The following is a 25,863-nucleotide window of genomic DNA, read 5'->3' on the forward strand; positions in this document are numbered from 1 at the left end:
CCCACTATATCTAACTTTGACCTACCCATTTCCCTTTTTAAATTTTCTGACCTACCTGCCCAATTAAGGGATACAATATCCCATGCTCTGATTCATAGTATGGCAGCTTTCTGTCTCCTGATAACGACATCCTCCTGAGTAGTCCCCACCCAGAGATCCGAATGGGGGACTATTTTACCTAAGAGAACACCATCATCATTTAACCATACATGGCCATATTAGTCAATCATCTGGACTGTTGCACCTGCAACTACTGAAAGGCTGCTGCCCCTCTTCAGGAATCACACATTTGTCTGACCTCTCAACAGGTACCCCTCCATTGTGGTTGCACCTACACTATAGCTATCTGTGTCACTGAGATATGCAAGTCTCCCCACCAACAACAAGGTTCCATGGCTCATTATATAGTCAAAAACTGATTATTTTTGTTACTCTACTAACAAAGTATCACAGATACCTCAATCTCTGCCCATCAATGTATTCTTAACTTTAAAGCCAGAACTCCAACAGTTCAAACTACAATTATTTCGAATACCTTCATGTTTATAAACAGCAGTGGCTTTTCTTACATTACATGTTAGGCCAAGCCACCCGAGTAACAAAAATAAGCACTAATAAAATTAAGCAGTTTCTTTTAACACTAATGTCTGTTTAATAAGTGGTACATCACAATGCTCTTCATATCATCATAGTACTGTCCATTTTATATCCACAGCTGGGTAATAGCCTCCTTCAGACTTTGCCATGCATTTCTGTGTATAACTTAATGTTTCTTGTTACTGTTGCATGTTTTTAGTGTCATTCACTAGGTCACTGTCTTAATCATTTGTTATTTCTTGGCACCCAGTGAAATTCACGGTGTCTACACTGAAATGCCGTGTTTTTTGAGGCAGTTTAAAAATAGTTAATCTTCCTTTGTTTCAGGTCAGATTTGTCTGTTGGGTGTGAAAGAATCTAAAGTGGCTGCCTAATTTTTATCAACATTTGACACATTTTCACTGTTGCCTACCCAAGCGAAAATTGCATCAGTTCAGGAAAAGGTACAAGCTGTGCTTTCGTATGCAGAGTTTAAACCCATTGTGATGGTGCACAAGCAGTTTTGTTCTTTTTGCAGGGAAACAGCACCAAACGCAAAGAGGATAAAAGAATGGTACAAGCAGTTTCTGGATACTGGCAGCAATCTGAAGCAGCATGCAGAGGGTCGCCGTGGCTCTGAAAAACAAGTTGAGAATGTTTTCCATGTGTTCTAACTAAGTCCATGCAAATCATTTCACCAGGCTTCATGGGAACTTCACATGCCATGTGTAACTGTTTGTAACGTCTTCAAAAGGTGATTGCATCTATATTCATACAAGGTGCTGATTCTGCAGCCATAAAGTCTGCAACAGTGATATGGATTTCCACTTGAATTTTTTAACTGAATCGACCAGAAATGTGCTTTTGTATCATCAAGTGTTATGTTTTCTGATGAGGCCACATTCCATGTCTCTGAAACTGTAAATAATCATAACGTTCACATTTGGGTGTCTCAGAATTCACAGGGAAAAGGTGTATGAGAGCACGAAAGTGAATGTTTGGAGGAGACTTTTGTGCAACAATGTAACTGGACTGTTCTTTGCTAAGGATACTGTCACAGGACTGATGTACCTAGAAATGTTGGATATGTTTGCTTTTCCCAAGGCTGAAGGCCTGTAACCAAGCCTTTGGTTTCAACAACATTGTGCACCACATCACTGGTCATTGGCTGTTTAGACAACTCACAATCAAACATTTGCAGGGCACTGAATTGGATGAGATAGACTCATGAACTGGCCTCCTTGATCTCCTGATATCATTCCAATTGATTTATTATTATTATTATTATTATTATTATTATTATTATTATTTCTGGAGCTATGTGGAAGACAGGATGTTTGCCACTGCAGTGCAGGACCTTCAAGACTTCATTGCTCAGAGTGGAGGTCATAGCCACTATCCTTCGGGACATACTGCAAAGGACCTGGATGGAAACTGAATACTGACTACACATTCTTAGCATCACTGCTGAGGCTCAAGTGTAAGTGTTTTGATTTGATTTTTTAACTTAACTTGACATACAACTTATTTTTGAGAAGGAAATAAACTGATTTCATTTAATTTTGTGTTGAGAGCAATTTTAATACAGCATTTTGATACAGACACCATGAACTTTTGTGATCCATCTACCATCCATTCAATGGCTATATGCCTACTGACATCCATTTCATGTTCATTACTCTCACATTAATAGCTTTTACTCCAGTCTATTGTCTCTATTATCTCTCACAAATACCAATAGGAACCTTCAAATTGCCTGATGAGCAAAAACTAGTAAAATCCTACTTATTTTACCTAATGTCCTCAAAGGCATTTTTCTATTCTGTAGCTCTGAGACTTCATTGTTAATTTGTACTATTTTTTTCTGAAGTGCTGATAATGATGATGATGATGATGATGATGATAACAGATTATTTTAGACTTATGATAACTGATTTCCAGGTCTACTTTTAAACTTGCTTTATTAAGTTGTTCTATTTGCTCAAGACACATCAGCAAACGAAGGTGATTCATATATGTGCCACTAACATATTCTTTCTTCATTTTCCCAGGCCAATGCTCTGAATACCCACCAGGTTAGCTGAGACCACTAATGCGCTGCTGCTTCCTGGACTCGGGTAGGCGCACTGGCCCCGGATCGAATCCACCCGGCAGATTGCCGACGAAGGCCGGTGTGCCGGCTGGATGTGGTTTTTTGGCAGTTTTTCACATCCCACTATGTGAATACCGGGCTGGCCCCCACATCCCGCCTCAGTTACACGCACACAGACATCTGAACATGTTCACACTAGTCCATGGATTACACTAGATGCAGACAGCTGGGGTACACTAATTCTGTCCTGGGGGATACGAGGTGGCAGTAGGAAGGGCATCGGGCCACCCCTTAAAATTACCTTTGCCAAATCCAACCCTAACCATGCTGACCTGGCAAAACCGCAGGATAAAGGCATAAGCATATGAATAAGAATGCTCTGAATACTCCAAAACTCTTTCAACTGAGAATTCTGGCTATCGAGATGAAGTCTAATGGAAGACCTAGTATGAACATGAACTTTCTTCAGAGTATTACCGTAAGGAGAATCAACTGCTTTGTTACTCATGTGCTGTTAATACAGATTCATTCAAAATGGGGTCAAAATATTTCTCAAAAGTTATGACTCACGGGTATAGTAACAATTCAGACTCAATCCTCATGACTCCCAAGTAGCCTGTTGTTGCCACCATATAGCGAAGACACTGATTCGCAGATACACACAACAAAAAGACTGTCACAAATAAGCTTTCGGGCAGCAAGGCCTTTGTCGAAAATAGACAAAAAAACACATACACTAATGAAAACGCAACTCACACACACGTGACTGCAATCTCTGGCAACTGAACTAAAGCCAGCAATGGCCTATTGTGCTATATCCACATCTGGAGCCACATGGTTCCTGTGGCAGACTGACATCAAGAGTTTTTTTTTTTCCTCTAGGTGATTGGTGATAATGTTTGTGAAAATTTAAAGTAAAACAATTACAGCATTGCTCCAGTCTTGGAAAAGTATCTTCTGGCATGCACATTCAATAAATAATTTTGCAGGCTCCTTTTGCATTAATTTTCCTTCCAATTCAACCATTCTATTGAGCTATCGTAATCTTCATCTAACTTTCCTTTCTTCATACCTCAAATAGCTTTCTATATCTCATCTGTTATTAATTTGTGAATAACATATTTGCATTGGTAACCATTATTGTTTACGATTCCCCCCCCTTGAACTACACAACTAGTTAAAGAAATCTTTGAAATTTTGTAAATGTTTTTTTCACTTCTTAACTGCTATACGAACTGTTGTCTTAATTGACAAAATGTGATGCCCACAAGAAGTAAATTTTGGTAATGTTTTCTTCACACACTTATTTTTTGTCAAATGTTTCTACCTCTCAAACTTACTTGATGGAGCAGGCATGTACTAGAATCATTCTGTTTGAGCATGGTATGCAGGAAAAAAATGGTACCTCTCTGTCTGTATTCAAATTTATCAATTTAATTGTCATGGTCATTATGCTAAAACTGGAGGAAGTAGTACATTTCTTAATTCTTATTGGGATGTAACACATCAGAGCTTTTGAGAGTAGAGTCTCTACGGGGTGCATAGAACAAACTTCTGAAATTTATTGAGTTCCAGTAACACAAACAAGAGCAGTTGCTTGAAAAATACACTGTCTGACAAAAAATGTGAAGCATATGGAAGCGACTGAGGAAAAGAAAATGGAACTGCATAGGTTGAGGGGGACTTGAAATTATTTCAGTGATTACATTATTGAGCCACATATATAAAGAACTTGTCAGTATCAGCCCACATATCAGTGTGACATTGCACCTCCTCTGAACTGGATGTATGCACTGATTTGGCAGGGAAGACATGGTATTCTTTCCCGAAGCAAGCTGGTATACAACTGTTGTAACTGGTCCTTGGTATCCTGGGTACTAGCACTGAGATGAAGTTGAAATCCAAGCTGGTCCCACACATGTTACATCAGGGACAGATATGGGGATTTTGTCGGCCATGAGAGTGTGTCCAAATCATGTAGTCAGTTCATACAAACATTTGGCATATATGGATGTGCAGTATTTTGCAACAGTATCATGAAGTCATTTTTCAGCACGAGAGATAATACACGAGACTGTAGGCTATCCGTGACGTACCACTGTGGCATCAAAATTCCCTCGGTTACTACCAGCCATGACCTAATGTCACAGACGATGTCTCCCCCCATTGCGACACCAAGAGTAACACTGCTGTGCTTCCCCAAAACATTGAAACAATGGGATCTCTTCTATGGTCACTGCCAGACTCGTTGACAATAAGCAGACAGGGTAATCTAGAATTGTGATTCACTGCTGAACACAGAGCAACATCATTCATCAGCAAGCCAATCTTCTCATCAGTCACAGCACCACTCCAAATAAAAACATTTGCACTGTGATGTTAAAAGCAGTCTACTCACGGTATGGGAATCGCCTGGTCCGGCTGCTGCTACTCTCTGACCAATGGAATGGGATGACATAGAATCTTGCAGGGAGTCCATTACTTGTTCTCTAATGGTCTAGGGTCCCCGGCAGTGTAAGGTGCACAATATGGTGATCTTCCTTTATGGCAGTCAGACACGGTTGACCAGAATCTCACCGATTATGCCTCCCCACAAGCTCCCATGCAGTCCATCATCTACTTAGTGCCACATCCAAATGCCCCACAAATCTGGATATTTCCTGATTCGATCAACCGGCCATATGGAGGCACACAACAATGACACCCCATTCAAACTCTGTTAGGAGCTGATAATGCTGTCTCACACCAGTTCACAACACCTCTGTGTCCTTCACAGTGATCACTTAACATGTGACACTATTCATGCCCCTTATAACCCTACCAGGTCTGGTGACAACACTACAGATGGGGACAGTAATGCACTCTGGTGACCATTCTATCTGTTACAGAGAACTTCAGCTTTACTTATTTCCACACCCATCAATGGTGTGGACGCATATGAAGTTACATAGACATCTCACCACACCCTCTGGGTGCTTCACTTTTTTTGTCGGGCAGTGTAGTTTTACAAGTTCTTACAATAAATATCTACGATGTTTACCTTCCCATATCTCAGCTAGCAAATACTTCACGGTTGTCAATGATTCCAGTGATTACTGATTGTGTATACATATAATATTGGGTCTTTTTGACTAATAACATAGTTTTCATTTTTTTTTTTTTTTTTTTTTTTTACTATGGCTGTATGCCCATCTTTGCACTAACTGCAGTTCATCTTGAACTTAAGGCCTTTTGTAACAATTTTCTAACCTTGAAATCTCTTTATATACACTACTGGCCATCAAAATTACTACACCAAGAAGAAATGCAGATGATGAACGGGTATTCATTGGACAAATATATTATACTAGAACTCACATGGTGTTGACAGATGTGAAAATTACTGAACTATCAGTTTAATAAGTCACAGCTGCAAAATACTAACGCGAATTCTTTACAGACGAATGGAAAAAATAGTAGAATCCGACCTCGGGGAAGATCAGTTTGGATTCCGTAGAAATATCGGAACACGTGAGGCAATACTGACCCTATGACTTACCTTAGAAGCTAGATTAAGGAAAGGCGAACCTACATTTCTAGCATTTGTAGACTTAGAGGAAGCTTTTGACAATGTTGACTGGAATACTCTCTTTCAAATTCTGAAGGTGGCAGGGGTAAAATACAGGGAGCGAAAAGCTATTTACAATTTGTACAGAAACCAGATTGCAGTTATAAGAGTCGAGGGGCATGAAAGGGAAGCAGCGGTTGGGAAGGGAGTGAGACAGGGTTGTAGGCCGTCCGCGATGTTGTTCACTCTGTATATTGAGCAAGCAGTGGAGGAAACAAAAGAAAAATTCGGAGTAGGTATTAAAATCCATGGAGAAGAAATAAAAACTTTGAGGTTCGCCGATGACATTGTAATTCTGTCAGAGACGGCAAAGGACTTGGAAGAGCAGTTGAACGGAATGGATAGTGTCTTGAAAGGAGGATATAAGATGAATATCAACAAAAGCAAAACGAGGATAATTGAATGTAGTCGAATTAAGTCGGGTGATGCTGAGGGAATTAGATTAGGAAATGAGACACTTAAAGTAGTAAAGGAGTTTTGCTATTTGGGGAGCTAAATAACTGATGATGGTCAAAGTAGAGGGGATATAAAATGTAGACTGACAATGGCAAGGAAAGCGTTTCTGAAGAAGAGAAATTTGTTAACATCAAGTATACATTTAAATGTCAGGAAGTTGTTTCTGAAAGTATTTGTATGGAGTGTAGCCATGTATGGAAGTGAAACATGGACGATAAATAGTTTGGACAAGAAGAGAATAGAAGCTTTCGAAATGTGGTGTTACAGAAGAATGCTGAAGATTAGATGGGTAGATCACATAACTAATGAGGAGGTATTGGGGAGAAGAGGGGGTTGTGGGAGAACTCGACAAGAAGAAGGGACCAGTTGGTAGGACATGTTTTGAGGCATCAAGGGATCACAAATTTAGCATTGGAGGGCAGCGAGGAAATCGTAGAGGGAGACCAAGAGATGAATACACTAAACAGATTCAGAAGGATGTAGGTTGCAGTAGATACTGGGAGATGAAGAGGCTTGCACAGGATAGAGTAGTGTGGAGAGCTGCACCAAACCAGTCTCAGGACTGAAGAACACAACCAACAACAACAGAACTCAAATGTGATTACATTTTCACACAATTTGGGTGCATAGATCCTGAGAAATCAGAACCCAGAACAACCACATCTGGCTGTAATAACGGCCTTGATACGCCTGGGCATTGAGTTAAACAGAGCTTGGATGGCATGTACAGGTACAGCTGCCCATGCAGCTTCTACACAATACCACAGTTCATCAAAAGTAGTGACTGGCGTATTGCGACGAGCCAGTTGCTTGGCCACCACTGACCAGACGTTTTCAATTGGTGAGAGGTCTGGAGAATGTGCTGGCCAGCGCAGCAGTCTAACATTTTCTGCACCCAGAAAGGCCCGAACAGGACCTGCAACATGTGGTTGTGCATTATCCTGCTGAATTGCATGGTTTTGCAGGGATTGACTGAAGGGTAGAGCCACGGGTCGTAATGGATCTCAAATGTAACGCCCACTGTTCAAAGTGCTCTCAATGCGAACAAGAGGTGACCGAGATGTTTAACCAATGGCACCCCATACCATCATGCCGGGTGATACGCCAGTATGGCGATGACGAATGTACGCTTCCAATGTGCGTTCACCACGATGTCGCCAAACATGAATGCGACCATCATGACACTGCAAACAGAACCTGGATTCATCCGAAAAAATGACGTGCACCTAGGTTCGTCATTGAGTACACCATCGCAGGCGCTCCTCTCTGTGATGCATTGTCAAGGCTAACCTCAGCCATGGTCTCCGAGCTGATAGTCCATGCTGCTGCAAACATCATCGAACTGTTTGTGCAGATGGTTGTTGTCTTGCCTGTCATCTTGACTGCTGGTGATACGAGGCCATTGGGATCCAGCGCGGCATTCCGTATTACCCTCCTGAACCCATCAATTTCATATTCTGCTAACAGTCATTGGATTTCAACCAACACGAGCAACAATGTCACGATACGATAGGCTACAGTCCGACCTTTATCAAAGTTGGAAACGTGACGGTACGCATTTCTCCTCTTTCCATGAGGCATCACAACAATGTTTCACCAGGCAACGCCAGTCAACTGCTGTTTGTGTATGAGAAATCAGTTGGAAACTTCCCTCATGTCAGCACGTTGTAGGTGTCGCCACCAGCGCCAACGTTGTGTGAATGCTCTGAAAAGCTAACCATTTGCATATTACAGCATCTTCTTCCTGTCGGTTAAATCTTGCGTTTGTAGCACATCACCTTCGTGGTGTAGCACTTATAATGGCCGGTAGTGTACAAGTGTGTCAGTCGAAAACTTCTTCAAAACCACATCTGTTAGGTTGCTTGCAAATATTGTGAACAACAATGGTCCTAAACCACTCCCCTGAAAAAAAAAAAAGAAAAAAAAATACTAGACACTGTTTACCCTTCTGATGATGTTTCCCCTTTCAGAATGATTTACTGGGTTTATATGCTAGGGAATCTTCAGTTCATTCATATATCTGCTCAGATATATTTAGATTACTAGGTAATGGTTTAGCATTTTATTGGAGGCATTTTACATTTCACAAAATATAATATCAACTCTGACTCCATTGCATATGCCTTGGCACTCTGAACTTTGTGAACAAGCAGACTAAACTGAGTTTTATGCCTTTGTGGATCTACAATGAGGAGAAAAAAGTCGTAGGGTAGTGATACGCTCATATGCAGATGGCAACAGTATCACGTACACAAGGTATAAAAGGACAGTACACTGGTGGAGCTATCATTTTCACTCAGAAAATTCATGTGAAAAGGTATATGATGTGATTATGGCTGCACAGTGCGAATTAACAGATCTTTAACGCGAAATGGTAGTTGGAACTAGACTTATGGGACATTCCATTTCAGAAATCACTAGGGAAGCCAATATTCAGAGATCCTTAGTATCAAGAGTGTGCTGAGAACACTGAATTTCAGGCATTACCTCTGATCACAGACAACACAGTGACTGACAGCCTTCACTTACCGACTGAGAGACATAGAGTTGTCAATATCAAAAGACAAACAACGCTAAATGAACTAAAGAAATCAACATGGGACGTATGATGAACATACCCGTTAAGACACTGTGGTGAAATCTGATGTTAGCAGGCTATGGCAGCAGATGACCAATGTGAACGCCTTTGCTAACAGCACAATAATGCCTGCAGTGTCTCTCCTGGGCCCTTGTTTGGTTGGACCCTAGACAACTGGAAAATTGTGGCCTGGTCAGATGACTCCAGTTTTCAGTAGGTAAGTGCTGATTGAAGGGTTCAAGTGTGGCACAGACTCCATGAAGCCATGGAACCAGGTTATAAACTAGGCACTGTGCAAGTTGATGATAGCTCCACAATGGAGCTGTGTTTACATGGTATGCACTGGGTCCTCTGAACCAATCATTGACTGTAAATGGGTATGTTCAGCTGCTTGGAGACCATTTGCAGCCATTCATGGACTTCATGTTGCCAAATAATGATGGAATTTTTATGGATGACAATGTGTCGTGTCACCAGGCCATAATTTTTCACAACTAGTTTGAGGAACATTCTGGCCTCCCAGATTGCCCAACATGAATTCTTTGAACATTTATGGGACAGAGTCGAGAAGTCAGTTCATACACAAAATCCTGCACTTGCCACATTTTTGCAATTATGGACAGCTATAGAAGCAGCATGGCTCAGTATTTCTGGAGTGGACTTCCAATGACTTGAGCCCACGCCATATTGATTTGCTGCATTGTGCCGGCCAAAAGGAGGTCCAAAATGATATGAGGCAGTATCCCATGTCTTTTTTTGCCTTAGTGTACAATGCTTCCTACTAAGGAGCTTGTTGTTTTGAAAAAAGTCATCACATACAAGCATAATGCATGTTCCACAATCATTTTGCAAGTTGCAAAGACATAAGTAGAATCTCACCCAAGTTGGCCGCTACCGATATGTCAAATTTATTCAATATCAGGCACGTTGAAACTTATCAGTGTCTTATTCTTATGCTTCAGTGAGGATTTGTTTCCTTGTTTGCTGGGCTTTGGAACAGCAATGAAACTCCATCTCATTTCCATTCAATGCTCAAATAGTCACACTGAAAACTAAGGATTGCTTTCTTCCTGTGTACAGATGATACAGCAGGTAACTATTCCCACAGTGAATACTGAAAATCAGAGCAATGCAATGTACTTTACATATATATTAATGGATCAAAACACTTAAATTTTGCAGAACATGAGTTGCTTTCCTGTGTACGTGACTAAGACTTTGACACTGAAGCTGACACAAACTGCACACACCTTTGATGCCTTATGCCTCCGAACACAGTGTTTAAGAAACTCTGATGTGCGTTCAACACACTTCCGCGTACGTTTTTTGCTGCTATGGATATCCGTATCACCATCACAGAGTGCTTGGTACATGTCAGGCTGGAAGGCTTCAATCAGATCCATGTACCTGAAACAAATTTTATTGTTGAAGCTAAACATACACTTACAGCGATCACTATATGTATTTCAGACGTATGAATGAATATTTATTACAGAATACAACTAATTCTACTATATAAAAGTTTACTGAAATGGACGCCCACAACAGAATATGAATCTCTCTCTTTCACTCTTTTGGCTTAAATTTTGCAAAAGATGAACAAGGTAGTGTTACTGAATGGTATTTTAGATTTAACCCATTCTCCCTCTAGAGTTTTGATAATGTCACACACAACAGTAAATCAATGCTCTTGTTAATCAACACTTAACTTCCAACAGTGAAGTGTTACTTCTAGTTCAAACTGTACTCCTGATTTGCTTGAGAAATCAAAGGTATATTCTTTATTCATCACTGACCACTTTCAGTTACCTTTTGTCATTAAATAAGCTACATATACATGATAAGAGTATTTTCTAACATAATTCCAGGAAACTCAGGCTACTCTTACATTGATGTTAATAAAACTTAATGCAAATGCTACTTTATTTTATAAATATAAATATCCGCTACAATGTAGATTGAGCATTAAAAAAAAGAAAACAATTATGGTCCTTAGGTGTTAAAAGACAGATTGAGGAGCCTTGGATAATTAATCAAAAAATATTTAGAAAAGTAACTTACTAAGACTAATTAGTCTTCGAGAATCTCTATCCTGGAATATGAATGTCCAAATTTCTCAAGGTGTTGCAATAATAAATGTTTTTATTGGCACCTTCCTCAAACATCTTTGTCATATAAAGTAATGCAACATAAATAACGATTTTTGCATTGATTCTTCAGCACAATAAAGGACATACATAGATTCCTTAGGATTAACTCTGTTGATTATTCTGGCCATTCTGTCCTGTAGTTTCAGATTTTCATCAAAATGACAAAAGTGTCTGCAACTCATTATGCTAAAAAGTAATAGAGACTGGAAAAATCCAACGTATACCAATAATGACCAATAATGACTGCATCCTTCAGTTTCTGCAGAAAGCAGAACGCAGTCATGTTATTCTTTCACAGACAATGACTAACACATCTGCCTAATTTTAATTTGAAATCAATGTCTTACAGATACATTAATTTACTTTCCTTTCCTTTATTTAGTCTTAGAATCATGTGGTTTGTTTTGCCACAGCTGCAAATGAGTTCATTAAGATGAAAATTAATTCACTGCTGACTACTGTTTATTTATTTATCTATTTGTTATTTACGCGTCTAGTTCTTTAGGACCAAATTAAGGAGCAAAACTCCAAGGTCATGGAACATGTCAGTACATGAAATCATAACATAAAAGTATTAGCAGATGGAATAAAACGTTTATGAACAAAAAAAGCCATAAGTTTAAGTAAACGCAATCAACAATGTAACATAAGAATCAGCTTAATTTTTCAAGGAACTCCTCAACAGAATAGAAGGAATTACTCTTCAGTTTCAATTTGGAAATGTGTGGATTACTGCTAAGATTTTTGAATTCTTGTGGTAGCTTATTTAAAATGGATGCAGCAATATACTGCACACCTTTCTGCACCAGAGTTAAGGAAGTGCGATCCAAATGCAGATTGGATTTCTGCCAAGTATTAACTGAGTGAAAGCCCCTAATTCTTGGGAATAAACTGATATTGTTAACAAGAAATGACAGTAAAGAATATATCTATTGAGAGGCCAATATCAAAATACCCAGACTAGTGAACAGGGGTTGACATGAGGTTCACGAACTTACACCACTTGTTGCCCAAACTGCCCATTTCTGAGGCAAAAATGGGAAGAGTTGCCACAGCATTCATCTGTACTGATGAACAGTCCCTCTTGAAATATGCCAAGGGTCTCACTGAGGTCTTAACACGCTGAACTTACGTTCCCAACCTTGTACAGAAACTGACCTCCTGTGCCTTATCTCTCTAGTCACCCACCACCTCTCAAACTCCCAACGTGCAGTCACAAAGGAGCATTCCCCTTGTGACTCAGTACCACTTAGGACTGGAGCAGCTGCATCATACTCTCCGCCAGGGTTTCAACTCCCACCGTGCAGTCACAAAGGAGCAGTCCCATTTAAAGCATCATACACTCAAAATAAAATCACAGAAAATTTATTTGATGTAAATAAAACAGAAAGAAAGTTCCACATGAGAAAAATATATTAAAAACAAAGATTCCAAGACTTACCAAGCGGGAAAGCGCCGGTAGACAGGCACATTAAAATAACACACAAACACACACACAAAATTACGAGCTTTCGCAACCGGCGGTTGCTTTGTCAGGAAAGAGGGAAGGAGAAGGAAAGATGAAAGGATGTGGGTTTTAAGGGACAGGGTAAGGAGCCATTCCAATCCCGGGAGCGGAAAGACTTACCTTAGGGGAAAAAAGGGATAGCTATTTACTCGCACACGCACATGCGCGCGCACACGCACACACACACACACACACACACACACACACACACACATATCCATCCATACATATACAGACACAAGTAGACATATTTAAAGGCAAAGAGTTTGGGCAGAGATGTCAGTTGAGGCGGAAGTGCAGAGGCAAAGATGATGTTGAATGACAGGTGAGGTATGAGTGGCGGCAACTTGAAATTAGCGGAGATCGAGGCCTGGTGGATAACGAGAAGAGAGGATATATTGAAGGGCAAGTTCCCATCTCCGGAGTTTGGATAGGTTGGTGTTGGTGGGAAGTATCCAGATAACCCGGACGGTGTAACACTGTGCCAAGATGTGCTGGCCATGCACCAAGGCTGACAAGGGTTCCACGACCGTGGTACTTGATCGTTGGGAGTATGTGGCTGAGGGACTGCGTCAGCTTTCAGACAACTCTACATACAGAGTTTGCCAAGGTAATCCCATTCCTGATGTCCAGGCAGAGTTTCAAGGAATCCTCAGAACCCTAGGCCTCCTACAAAACCTTTCACCTGATTCCATCAAACTCCTGAACCGCCGACACCTCGCACTCCTACCTTCTACCTACTTCCTAAAATTCACAAACCCAAACATCCCGGCCGCCCCATTGTAGCTGATTACCAAGCCCCCACAGAACGTATCTCTGCCTACGTAGATCAACACCTTCAACCCATTACATGCAGTCTCCCATCCTTCATCAAAGACACCAACCACTTTCTCGAACGCCTGGAATCCTTGCCCAGTCTGTTACCCCCAGAAACCATCCTTGTAACCATTGATGCCACTTCCCTATACACAAATATCCCACACGTCCAGGGCCTCGCTGCAATGGAGCACTTCCTTTCACGCCGATCACCTGCCACCCTACCTAAAACCTCTTTCCTCATCACCTTAGCCAGCTTCATCCTGACCCACAACTTCTTCACTTTTGAAGGCCATACATACCAACAATTAAAGGGAACAGCTATGGGTACCAGGATGGCCCCCTCGTATGCCAACCTATTTATGGGTCGCTTAGAGGAAGCCTTCTTGGTTACCCAAGCCTGCCAGCCCAAAGTTTGGTACAGATTTATTGATGACATCTTCATGATCTGGACTTACAGTGAAGAAGAGCTCCAGAATTTCCTCTCCAACTTCAACTCCTTTGGTTCCATCAGATTCACCTGGTCCAACTCCAAATCCCATGCCACTTTCCTTGACGTTGACTTCCATCTGTCCAATGGCCAGCTTCACACACCCGTCCACATCAAACCCACCAACAAGCAACAGTACCCTCATTATGACAGCTGCCACCCATTCCATATCAAACGGTCCCTTCCCTACAGCCAGGCCTTCGTGGCAAACGAATCTGCTCCAGTCCTGAATCCCTGAACCATTACACCAACAACCTGAAAACAGCTTTCGCATCCCGCAACTACCCTCCCGACCTGGTACAGAAGCAAATAACCAGAACCACTTCCTCATCCCCTCAAACCCCGAACCTCTCACAGAAGAACCCCAAAAGTGCCCCACTTGTGACAGGATACTTCCCGGGACTGGATCAGACTCTGAATGTGGCTCTCCAGCAGGGATACGACTTCTTAAAATCCTGCCCCGAAATGAGATCCATCCTTCATGAAATCCTCCCCACTCCACCAAGAGTGTCTTTCCGCCGTCCACCTAAAATTCGTAACCTCTTGGCTCATCCCTATGAAATCCCCAAACCACCTTCCCTACCCTCTGGCTACTACCCTTGTAACCGCCCCCGGTGTAAAGCCTGTCCTATGCACCCTCCCTCCACCACCTACTCCAGTCCTGTAACCCATAAGGTGTACACGATCAAAGGCAGAGCCACGTGTGAAAGCACCCACGTGATTTACCAACTGACCTGCCTACACTGTGACGCTTTCTATGTGGGAATGACCAGCAACAAACTGTCAATTCGCATGAATGGACACAGGCAGACAGTGTTTGCTGGTAATGAGGATCACCCTGTGGCTAAACATGCCTTGGTGCACGGCCAGCACATCTTGGCACAGTGTTACACCGTCCGGGTTATCTGGATACTTCCCACCAACACCAACCTATCCGAACTTCGGAGATGGGAACTTGCCCTTCAATATATCCTCTCTTCTCGTTATCCACCAGGCCTCGATCTCCGCTAATTTCAAGTTGCCGCCACTCATACCTCAGCCGTCATTCAACATCATCTTTGCCTCTGCACTTCCGCCTCAACTGACATCTCTGCCCAAACTCTTTGCCTTTAAATATGTCTACTTGTGTCTGTATATGTATGGATGGATATTTGTGTGTGTGTGTGTGTGTGTGTGTGTGTGTGTGTGTGTGTGTGTGTGTGTGTGTGCGAGCATATACCTATCCCTTTTTTTCCCCTAAGGTAAGTCTTTCCACTCCCGGGATTGGGATGGCTCCTTACCCTCTCCCTTAAAGCCCACATGCTTTCATCTTTCCTTCTCCTTCCCTCTTTCCTGACGAAGCAACCGCCGGTTGTGAAAGCTCGTAATTTTGTGTGTGTGTGTTTGTGTGTTATTTTATTGTGCCTGTCTACCGGCACTTTCCCGCTTGGTAAGTCTTGGAATCTTTGTTTTTAATATATTAGAAAATGTATTTTTAAATACAAGAATTATATTTCAATGCATTCATGATTTAGTTCATAACAACCATTTGATTATTTGTGTGGGAGATCAAGGGTCTAAGCACAAATCTCATGAATGTTTTAACAGTTAATTTCATATATATTATACAGTATGAGGGTTCGGTGAAAATTAATGCTTCCAAATTTTTTGTTCTGTTCTCAACATGGACTAGGTATTACATGTCATGTATATTTCTCTGTCCAACCACCACTTTGCTGATGCAAGATGCAACCATCTGCCGTTAGAGGGCTCCGAATTGCAGTATGTAACATGGCTGTGTGCAACATAACTACTGTATGTTGGCGTGAGAAAACTTAAAGCATGAATTCAAAGACTTCATCCACACATGAAGCACTCAAACTTCAACATGACAATGCCAGACCACAACGAGCACTGCGACATCTGCAACAATCTGACATTTTGGGTTCACTGTCATTGAGCATCCTCCACACAGTCCCAACTTGGCCCTATCTTATTTTCATCTGCTTCAATGACAATATTATGAAGAAGAGATTACTGCTCACCATATAGTGGAGATGATATATCACAGATAGGCGCAACAAAAAGACTGCTAATAAGTGAGCTTCAGTCCAAGTTTAAAGTAGGAAAAAAAAAAAAAAAAAAGCACAGACGCACACACATTCACACAAGCAAAACTCACACACATGACCACTGTCTATGGTTGCCAAGGCCAGACTGCGAGCAACTGCATATGATGTTAGAAGCAATTTGGGTGGTGGAGGAGGGGGATGGACAGCAGGGCTGGGGTGAGGGATGGTAAAGTGCTTCTTCTGGGAGCATACAGGGATGAGTGTGTGTGGGGAGGCAGAGCAGGGGGGGGGGGGGGGGGGGGAGGGCAGGGTAGGCAGCTAGGTGCTGTTGGGATGTTAGAGGGGGAGAGGGGGGAGCAGAAAAAATGAAATGACTGTGGTTGCATTGGTGGAATAGAAGGCTGTGTAATGCTGGTGTTGGAGCAGGGAAGGGGACAAATGGGTGAAGGACAGTGGCTGTCAGAAGTTGAAGCCAGAGGGTTTATAGGTACATAGGATACACTGCAGGAAGAGTTCCAACCTGTGCACTTCAGAAAAGCTGGTGTTGGTAGGAACAATGCAGATGGTGCAGGCTGTGAAGCAGTCACTGAAGTCAAGAACATTGTGTTGGGCAGTGCTCTCAGCAATTGGCTGGTCCAGCTGTCTCTTGGCCACAATTTGTCAGTGGCCATTCATGCAGACAGACAGCTTGTTGGTTGTCATTCTCATGCACCACAGTGACTGCAGCTTAGCTTGTAAATCACATGCCTGCTTTCACACTTGGCCCTGCCTTGATGGAATAGGTGAATGCTTGTAACTGGGATGGAGTAGGTGGTTGTGGGGGGGTTTATGGGATAGGTCTTGCATCTAGGTCTATTAAAGGGATATGGGCCATGGGGAAAGGGGTTGGGACCAGGAGTGGAGCAGGAATGGACAAGGATATTATGAATGTTTGAAAGGCAGCGGAATACCACTGTGGGAAGGATAGTAGGCAGGATATTCCTCATTTCAAGGTAAATGTGATGTAGTTGAAACCCTGGCGGAGAGTATGATTCAGCTGCTCCAGTCCTAAGTGGTACTGAGTCGCAAGGGGAATGTTCCTTTGTGACTGCACAGTGGGAGTTTGGGAGGTGGTGGGCGACTAGAGAGATAAGGCACAGGAGGTCAGTTTCTGTACAAGGTTGGGAACGTAACTTCGGTGTGTTAAGACCTCAGTGGGACCCTTGGCATATTTCAAGAGGGACTGCTCATCACTACAGATGTGACGACCACTGGTGGCTACGCCATACAAAGGGACTTCTTCGTATGGAATGTGTGGCTGCTGCAAAGTAGAGGTATTGCTGGTGGTAGGTAGGTTTTATATGGATGGAGGTAGTTATGCAGCCATCTTTGAGGTGGAGGTCATTGTTGAGGAGAGTGGCTTTTTGGGTTGAGGAGGGCCACATGGAGCCAATAGGGGGAGAAAATGAGATTCTGGAGGAATGTGGGTAAGGTGTCGTCACTCTTGTTCCAGATCATGAAGATGTCAACAATGAATATGAACCAGGTGAGGCATCTGGGATTTGGGGAGGTTAGGAAGAATTCCTCTACATTGCACCCGAATATGTTAACACAGGATGATGCAATGCAGCTGCCCACTGCTGTATCACAGATCTGTTTGTAGGTAATACCTTTAAAGCTGAAGTAATGGAGGCTGAGTATATAGTTGGTGATAATGACCAGGAAGGAGGTTGTGGTTTTGGAATCTGTTGGGCACTGGGAAAGGTTGTGTTCAATAGCGATAAGGCTGTGTGCGTTAAGGATGTTAGTGTAAAGGGAGGTGGCATTAACAGTGACGAGCAGGGGACTGTGTGGTACAAGAACAGGAACTAGGAGGGTGAGTGAAGGAAATGGTTGGTGTCTTTTATATAGAAGGATAGGTTGCTGGTAATATGCTAAGGGTGTTGGTCTACGAGAGCAGAGATTCTCTCAGTGGCAGCACAGTAACCGGCCACAATGGGGTTTCCTGGCTGGTTAGATTTATGGACTTTAGGAAGCATGTAGAAGATAGGAGTGTGGGAAGTGCTAGGGGTGAAGAAAGAGGCAGACTCAGGGGAGAGATTCTGGTATGGCCCTAAGGTTTAAGGAGGGCCTGGAGATCCTGTTGGATTTCTGGAATGGGGTCATTGTGGCAGGGCTTGTAGGTGAATGAATCTGACAGCTGATGGAGTCCTTCCGTCAGGCAGTCCCTGCAGTTCAAAACCATAGTGGCGGAACCTTTGTCAGCAGATAGGTTTATAAGATTGGGATAAGTTTTTAGGTTGTGGGTTTCAGTTCTTTCTGTGGATGTAAGGTCAGCTCACATGTTGAGAGGCTTGTGGAATGAAGATTTGGGGGTAAGGGGGTGGATCATGGTTGGATGGAGGAGTGAACTCAGTCAGGCAGGATTCAAAATCAGTTCTGGGGAGAGCCTGATAGGTAGAGTTGCTGGGGAAAAAGTATTTCCATTGCTGGGACCCGGAGAAGAAGAGAAGATTTTTACCAAGTCCAGCATGACTGAATTTGGGAGAGGGCCAAAGGCTGAGGCCTTTGGAAAGAACTGAATACTTTTATGGGACTAAGGCTTTTGGAGGAATGATTCGTGTCTGTGTTTCAGGCCTGTTTAGGTTCTGAATTCAGTATGATGGAGAGAGGGAGTTACTGAGGCTGTGGTACATGTAGGTCTATGCAGGGTTTAGCTACGAGGGGATGGCGTAAGGGGGAAGAGGTTTGGAGACGGTTGTAGAGGTGGTAGATAGTTATAGTGCAAGGTGGGGAGTAGGAGGTGAGCACATTGGAGGGCTGAGGTGGCGTTGTGTATGCTGCTCTAGGTCCTGAAGGATAAGAGTTTCAATGTGAGCTATGGGATACAACTACAGTGGAACTTCAATTTTACATCTCCCAATTTTACATTTTTCTCAATTTTGTGCCATAAATTCGTAGTCCCTGTGAAAAACTCATAAGATCAGTGTAAAAAATTCCCTGATTTTACAATTCTTCCTAGTAAGGTTTAACTCAATTCTACGTTCTTGCTCGACATCTCACTTGACTTCATCCTGTTTTATTCCCATTGGCATTTGATGTGACTGAACGCGTTATAAGTAGCATAAAAGATAGTTTGCACCGTAGGTGGTAGCAGAGTTAAGGGCATATTTTAGGCCATTGCGGGGAGGGAAGATGTGAGAGAGGAAATGCTGACAATCGACAATCCGCATTGCCAACACAACTTGCTTCACAATGCAATTATGATACAAGTACTGCTAGATTGTGGAAGTAATGGAAAAACATGACAGTCTACAGAAAGTGTTCCGCACCGAGCCAATACATGACGAAGGCACTCGCCAGCCACCACTTTTTCTTGTGCCACTTGTAACTCATTCTCGTCCACCATCTTTTTGTGTCCCACTTATAACTCAGTCTCATCTTTTTGCATGTATTTCCGATGTACTGTATTCAACAACAACAATACAGATTGCCAACCTTTTAAATTCAAACACTGTTCTCAAAGAATATGCTTGGTCAGAATGAAGACCCGTCGGCCATGTCTGGGTAGTGAGCTCTTGTTGGCTGGTGATTTGTTACGTCACCCTAACAGCCAGTGCAGCCACCACATCAAATTAACACATGTAAAATAAGCTCGCTCCTTTGTTTAGCTCACTATGTAATAAGTTCACAGACCTTATTCAAAATTACTAAGAGTACTGTACTATGAAGTACACACAGGAATGGAAGCTATAAATGAAAGTTTGTACGAGAATGTCACTTTTCTCCTCCCAGGTAGCAATGTTACTAACACTCATAACATCAACAGACATTACCAAATCGCAAATCCATAAACAGACAAGAAATAAGTTTCAAAATTTTACATCATGTAATATACCCAACAGGAAAAACAGTGGTTTTTTCCACTAGTAATACAGTACAGTATGTAATTGAAAAGGGTGTTTCAAAGCAGTGGCACATTGAAAATATATCACAAACACATCACCGATCATTAATTGTCCATTAATCCATTAATAAAGTATAAAAGTATAAAGCTCCAAGAAATATTATGATAACAAAGATAAGACACAATTGACATGAATTAATCTGTAACATAATGAATAATGCTGCGACTTACACATTTAGAAGTAGTAGGTTTGCATCCTACTATATGTAAAAAAAGAATTTCCTTCTTGGCATTGTTACCACATTCTGAGACTTTGTTATGAAAGTAATACAAGTATGTTCTGTAATATTTGATCTTATTTAACATTTCTGTCTGATTAGAAAACAAAGGATGAAATAAATATTTGGATGTCCATTTTCGAATATATGGTAATTTCCATCTGTGAGGTTAGCCGGGGACCTTAGAGAACAGCCCATATTGATGTGAGTGTAATGAGCAGCAATAAAATTTGTATTCTTCCTTGTCGCTAATTCTTCATTGTTTATTTCTGAATGTGTCACGATTTCTGAGTGTTTGGTTAGCTAGTTTAATTTCTGAGAATGAAGCAAGTAGCAATAAAATTCATATTCATCCTTCTAACCAAATATCTGGCTCTTTGTTTAGGAATTTCTGATGATTTCTGAGTGTGTGGTTAGGCAAGAACCTAAGAGGACAGCCTAAATTACTGCAAGGTGAAACAATAAGCAATAACATTCATATTCTTCCTTATTACAAGTACTTCGCACAATGTGCAATCGCAGACACATTCCCGTAAAGAGCTCTAGCTACAACTAAGATTATCCTGTCACTAAAGTCGGGTTCCCACATGCAACTGATTGGCACCGCAGCTTATGGTTATCTGTAGTCGTATCGTGAGGTATCGTTCACACAGGACGCTATAAATTCTACATAGTTGCACAGTTTTCAATATGGCTTCAATTGAAATCATATTTTTAGATATGAAAGTTATAGAGTAGCTTATGGCATTAGAGCTATGACAAGAGTTAAATACAATGAAAATGAAACCCGAAAGTTGGATCCGAAAAGAGATTTTGCACAGGGAGAAATCAGGGGCCACAAACACATTTATGAAAGAAATAACACCCAGAGACAAAAAAACTGTGTACAATTGCAAGCTAGCCAACAGCTGGCACATAAATATCACCTGCGGACATGCCATTCTCCCAGGAGTTTAGAAACCTATTGTATTTCTTGATATTGGCATTTCAAATAACCAATTTTCAGTTTAACAGCAGCTACATCACACTCAGGAGCTATTTCCTGCATATAATCCACAATTTAGACAATCCTTGGTCTGAAACACAGGAAGTTTATACAACTCGCTTTTTTGGTTACACATCTTCAATTTATTTATTTATTCATCCAAAAATCTTTTAAGATTGTCAGATATGCCATTGGTTTGCAAATATCACATGAGCACGTACATGCAAATACAGTGTGTGCGCCCGCCTGCCCCCCCCCCCCCCCCCCCACACACACACACACACTGCTGTAGAAAATCAATGTAAGTTGCTGTTCTTGTAGTTCCAGAAGTTACGAAAGTGCACCTGCTGACCACTGTTTTCACTTTGTCAGTATTAAAATAAATAAAATAAAAAAAAACACTGGAATCGAATGGGGTATAGCAGCAATTACTCCCTGATGACTGTGACAGAATGCTCGTGTTTTGAAATACTGGCACCAGGGAGCAACGATGGAAGAAAAGGGCCGCAACAAAGTACAACCAAGTTGAACTTTTTGTGGCATGACATAAACTGTATATCTTAAATTGGGCCACTAAAAGCTGGGAGTTCACACTTGCAATTGCATTGTACCTGCAATCAGAGATACAGAAGGGAAACACACAACCTCAAATGTTAGATCCCAATGCCTTTCACAGTACTTCACTTTTCTGTTCAATTCACCATGTTCATCAACTTTTGCTTTTTTCTGGGTGAGCACACAGAAAAGAGCTGTATTACCTAGCACCCAGACAAAAATTTCAGTTTTTTGACGAGTTTTTACTTGCTGTTACACACCTGCAATTTTTTAAGAACTGAGGACATTCATCACTACAAATTATTGTATAAATATTGTATTGCACATTTAATTTCCTTCACTTATTGAGATTTTATATGATGTATTGGAGAGGATTACGAGTTTTAATCGTACACGCCAATTACATATGTTTTTGCTCAAATTTAGGGGGTTTTAATGTTTTCCTGGATTCTGCATTTTTCTCAATTTTGCATTTTTTTTAAAATCTGGACAGCACTAAAACCTAAAATAGGGGTTTCACTGTATTTGGGATTACAGAATTGGAGCATTTTACAGATGAAGAGGAGGTACTGCAAGGAGGTTAGTAGCTGATTTACATAGTTTGGCAGGACTAGGTTGATGATGGCTAATAACCAATGGAATCTGCAAAGTATGTAAACTGAAGGAGGAGGGAGGTGAAAGGAAAGAAAAGGGAAGGGACTAGCGATGTCAGCTGCATTGGGACTTTTCGCAGAACCAGTAGTGAGGAGATCCTGGTTTCAAACCACAGAATGGCATAAATTTTCACTCGGTGCCGCTGATTCCACAAAAAATTCCAATGCAGCAACATATCTAGTCCCTCTCCTTTCCTTTTTGACCCTTTCTCTCTAACCCTCCTCTTTCAATTTACATACCATGTATCACAGCTGTGAATTCCGTGTGATGTCTGTTCTTTCGGACATGTCCAAACGAATCTGAAAAGATGGAAGTTATTGTGGAAGGATGGGTTGCAGCCCCTTCCGTGACCCCACTCCAGCCCTGCGCAGCATTACATTCCACCAACACATCCACAGTCTTTTTACTTCTCTCCTTTTCCATCCCCCCCCCCCCCCCCCACACGCACACACACACACACACGTCTAACCTCCCAACAGCACCCAGCTCCCCTAGCCTGTCCCCATCATATCCCTGTATGCTCCCATAAGCAGCTGTTTACTGTCCCCCTCCCCAAGCCAGCTTTGGCCTTACCCCAGAGCCTGAGTTGCTTCTCCCATCATGTGCACTTGCTCGCTGTCCAGCCTCTGTGGTCAGAGAGACTGGTTATGTATGTGTGAGTTGTGCTTTTGTGTGTGTGTGTGTGTGTGTGTGTGTGTGTGTGTGTGTGTGTGTGTGTGTGTGTGTGTGTTTATCTACTTTAAAAACAAGGCCTTTCAGCTGAAAGCTCATTTGTTAGGAGTCTCTTTTTTTTTTGAGGCTGTCTGCAACTCAACATTTCCTCCTCTATACAGTGAATACCAATCTAGTTTTCATAATATTGTCATCATCATCCTAGATTTTCTGTTGTTTGATTTTTCCAAAATCTAGAGAACGCCTTCGAGAACTTCACTTTGATACTGATGAAGTGGTACAGAAAGAGGTGATATTGTAGTTCCGTCAACAAAGTCACAGATTCTACAGTGATGGTATGAACAAACTGTTCCCTTGTGGTCTGTTTGTCGCCAGGGTGACTAAGTTGAGAAACAAATATGTAGGCATAAAAGAAAAAAAAAGATGTAGAATATTAATAACATTTGTTTTATTTAAAAATCTTACAGAGCTTTCAAGCAAAAAATTCAGTGTTACTTTTCAGCACACCTCGTAAGTAAGTGCATTAGTGCCTCCTCAGTTCATATAACAACTGTTTCACATTATTCATTAAAGTGAAAAGTTCATAAGAAGGGAAATTGAACACTTAAAGTTTTAGGGTGGCAACTCAAACTTGGGAATAAAATTCCCTGAGAATTCCACATGTGAGGAGGAAGCTGGTGTCTAGAAGCTCCTGATAAACTAATGGTGAGTGTGTGTTGTGGGGGAGGGGAGGTGCAACACACCACAATAATGACTTTTCTTTTCTCTCAGCTACACTCTATATCAGCCATAGGCAGCAGTTTACCAGCAGTTTCCAGTATTTATACATCAATAATTTATATGGCATAATATTCATGTAATGAACACATTTTGAAATATTCAGTATTTTCAGATTTGCAATTCATAAAACTCAATAAATTTCAGTTTCAACGCTATGTTGGAAACAAGGAATTCCTTGGAATTTTATGAAATTCATGAAATTCCCTGAAATTTCCCTTATTTTTTTAGGTAAAATGTAGTTCCCTGAGAATTCCAGATTTTCCAGAAGAATCGCCACACTGAATTTAAATTAGTTTACAAAACATAAAGGATCAACTTCATCTTAATTTACTTTCTTCCACGTGTACTTCATGTAAGATGAGGATTTCAACTGGAAAAAGCACATTTTGGAACTTCTAAAACAACTTAGCTGACCAACACTTGCACTTCGAATAATTGTAAATCTTGGGCAATGAGAAATCAGTAAGTTCCTATATTCTGCATATTTTCATTCATTCAATAATGTGATCTGGAATAATTTTCTGGGGTAATTCATCTATAACAAAGAAAGACTTCATTGCTAAAAACTTGCTGTAAGAATATGTCCTGCTCACCCATAATCATCTCATAGACTACTGTTTAAGGAGGTTGGCATTCTGATTACTGTTTCCCAGTGTATTTATTCCTCCATGAACTACTCAAGAATACGTCGCACAGGCATCCTATATGCAGTCTCCTTTACAGATGAATCACCCTTTTCCAAAATTCTCCCAATAAACCTAAGTCGAGCACTGAAAGCGAGCCTATTGTGCCACTGGGTGGTCAACTTTCTTCTTGGCCTCAGTTTGGCGGAGGCCGTTCATTCTGGCGGCCAGCTGGTTGGTTTCAAACCGACATAAAAAAGCTCTGCAGTGATTGCAGCAGAGTTGATATATGACATGGCTACTTTCACAAGTGGCCCTGCCTCTGATTGGGTAGGATAAGTCTGTGACAAAGCTGGAGTAGGAAGTGCTGGATGGGTGGATTGGGCAGGTCTTGCACCTGAGTCTTCCACAGGGATACGATCACTGTGGTAAGGGGTCAAGAGTGAGAGTGGCCTAGGAATGGAGTAGGATTTTTTTAAGGTTAGGTGGGCAATGGAACACCACTTTAGGAGGGGTGAGAATGATTGTCACCCTGGACTGGAACAACTGAACCGTGGCTTTGATAATCTATCTTCATGCTCTGAAATGACGGAGATCCTTCTCAAGATCCTACCCATGCCTCCTATAGCGGTGTTCTGATGCACACCCAACCATCTCTCATTACCAACCCCTTGCCACAGGAATCATACACTGTGGAAGACTGAGGTGCAAGATCTGCCAAATCCACCCATCCAACACTTCATACTCCAGTCCTCTTATAGGCTGATTTTGCGCCACCAGTAGCAGGCTGTGAAAACAGCCATGTCATATACCAACTCCACTGCAAACAGTGCTCAGCTTTTTGTGCTGGTATAATAACCAACCAGCCATCCACCAGAATGAATGGCCACAGTCGAACTGGGGCCAAGAAGGATGTTATCCACTTGCTGAAACAATATGCTCAATTTCATTGCTTGTTTCACAGTCTTGGTCATCTGGACCCTTCTATCTACAACCAGCTTTCCCAAACTACATAGAAGCGAGGGGACAATGCATCCTTCACTTCCATAAACCTCCTGGCCTTAATCTCCATGAACCCACCATGTCCCCCACCCTTCACCCAATGAT

The 25,863-nt window shown here is 41.7% G+C and overlaps 1 protein-coding gene across 2 annotated transcripts in view; it reads right to left on the reverse strand.

The window, feature by feature from the left end:
* Nucleotides 1-25,863, reverse strand: part of LOC126365846 (queuine tRNA-ribosyltransferase accessory subunit 2-like) — a 97,182-nt gene that overhangs the window by 41,866 nt on the left and 29,453 nt on the right. For both annotated transcript variants that reach the window (XM_050008488.1, XM_050008487.1), the window contains exon 4: nt 10,560-10,716. In XM_050008488.1, coding sequence (XP_049864445.1) covers nt 10,560-10,716 — 157 coding nt within the window. The remainder of the gene's footprint in view (nt 1-10,559; nt 10,717-25,863) is intronic.

This window comes from Schistocerca gregaria, chromosome 4 (genome assembly GCF_023897955.1).
Source record: "Schistocerca gregaria isolate iqSchGreg1 chromosome 4, iqSchGreg1.2, whole genome shotgun sequence".
Classification (NCBI taxonomy): Eukaryota; Metazoa; Arthropoda; class Insecta; order Orthoptera; family Acrididae; genus Schistocerca; species Schistocerca gregaria.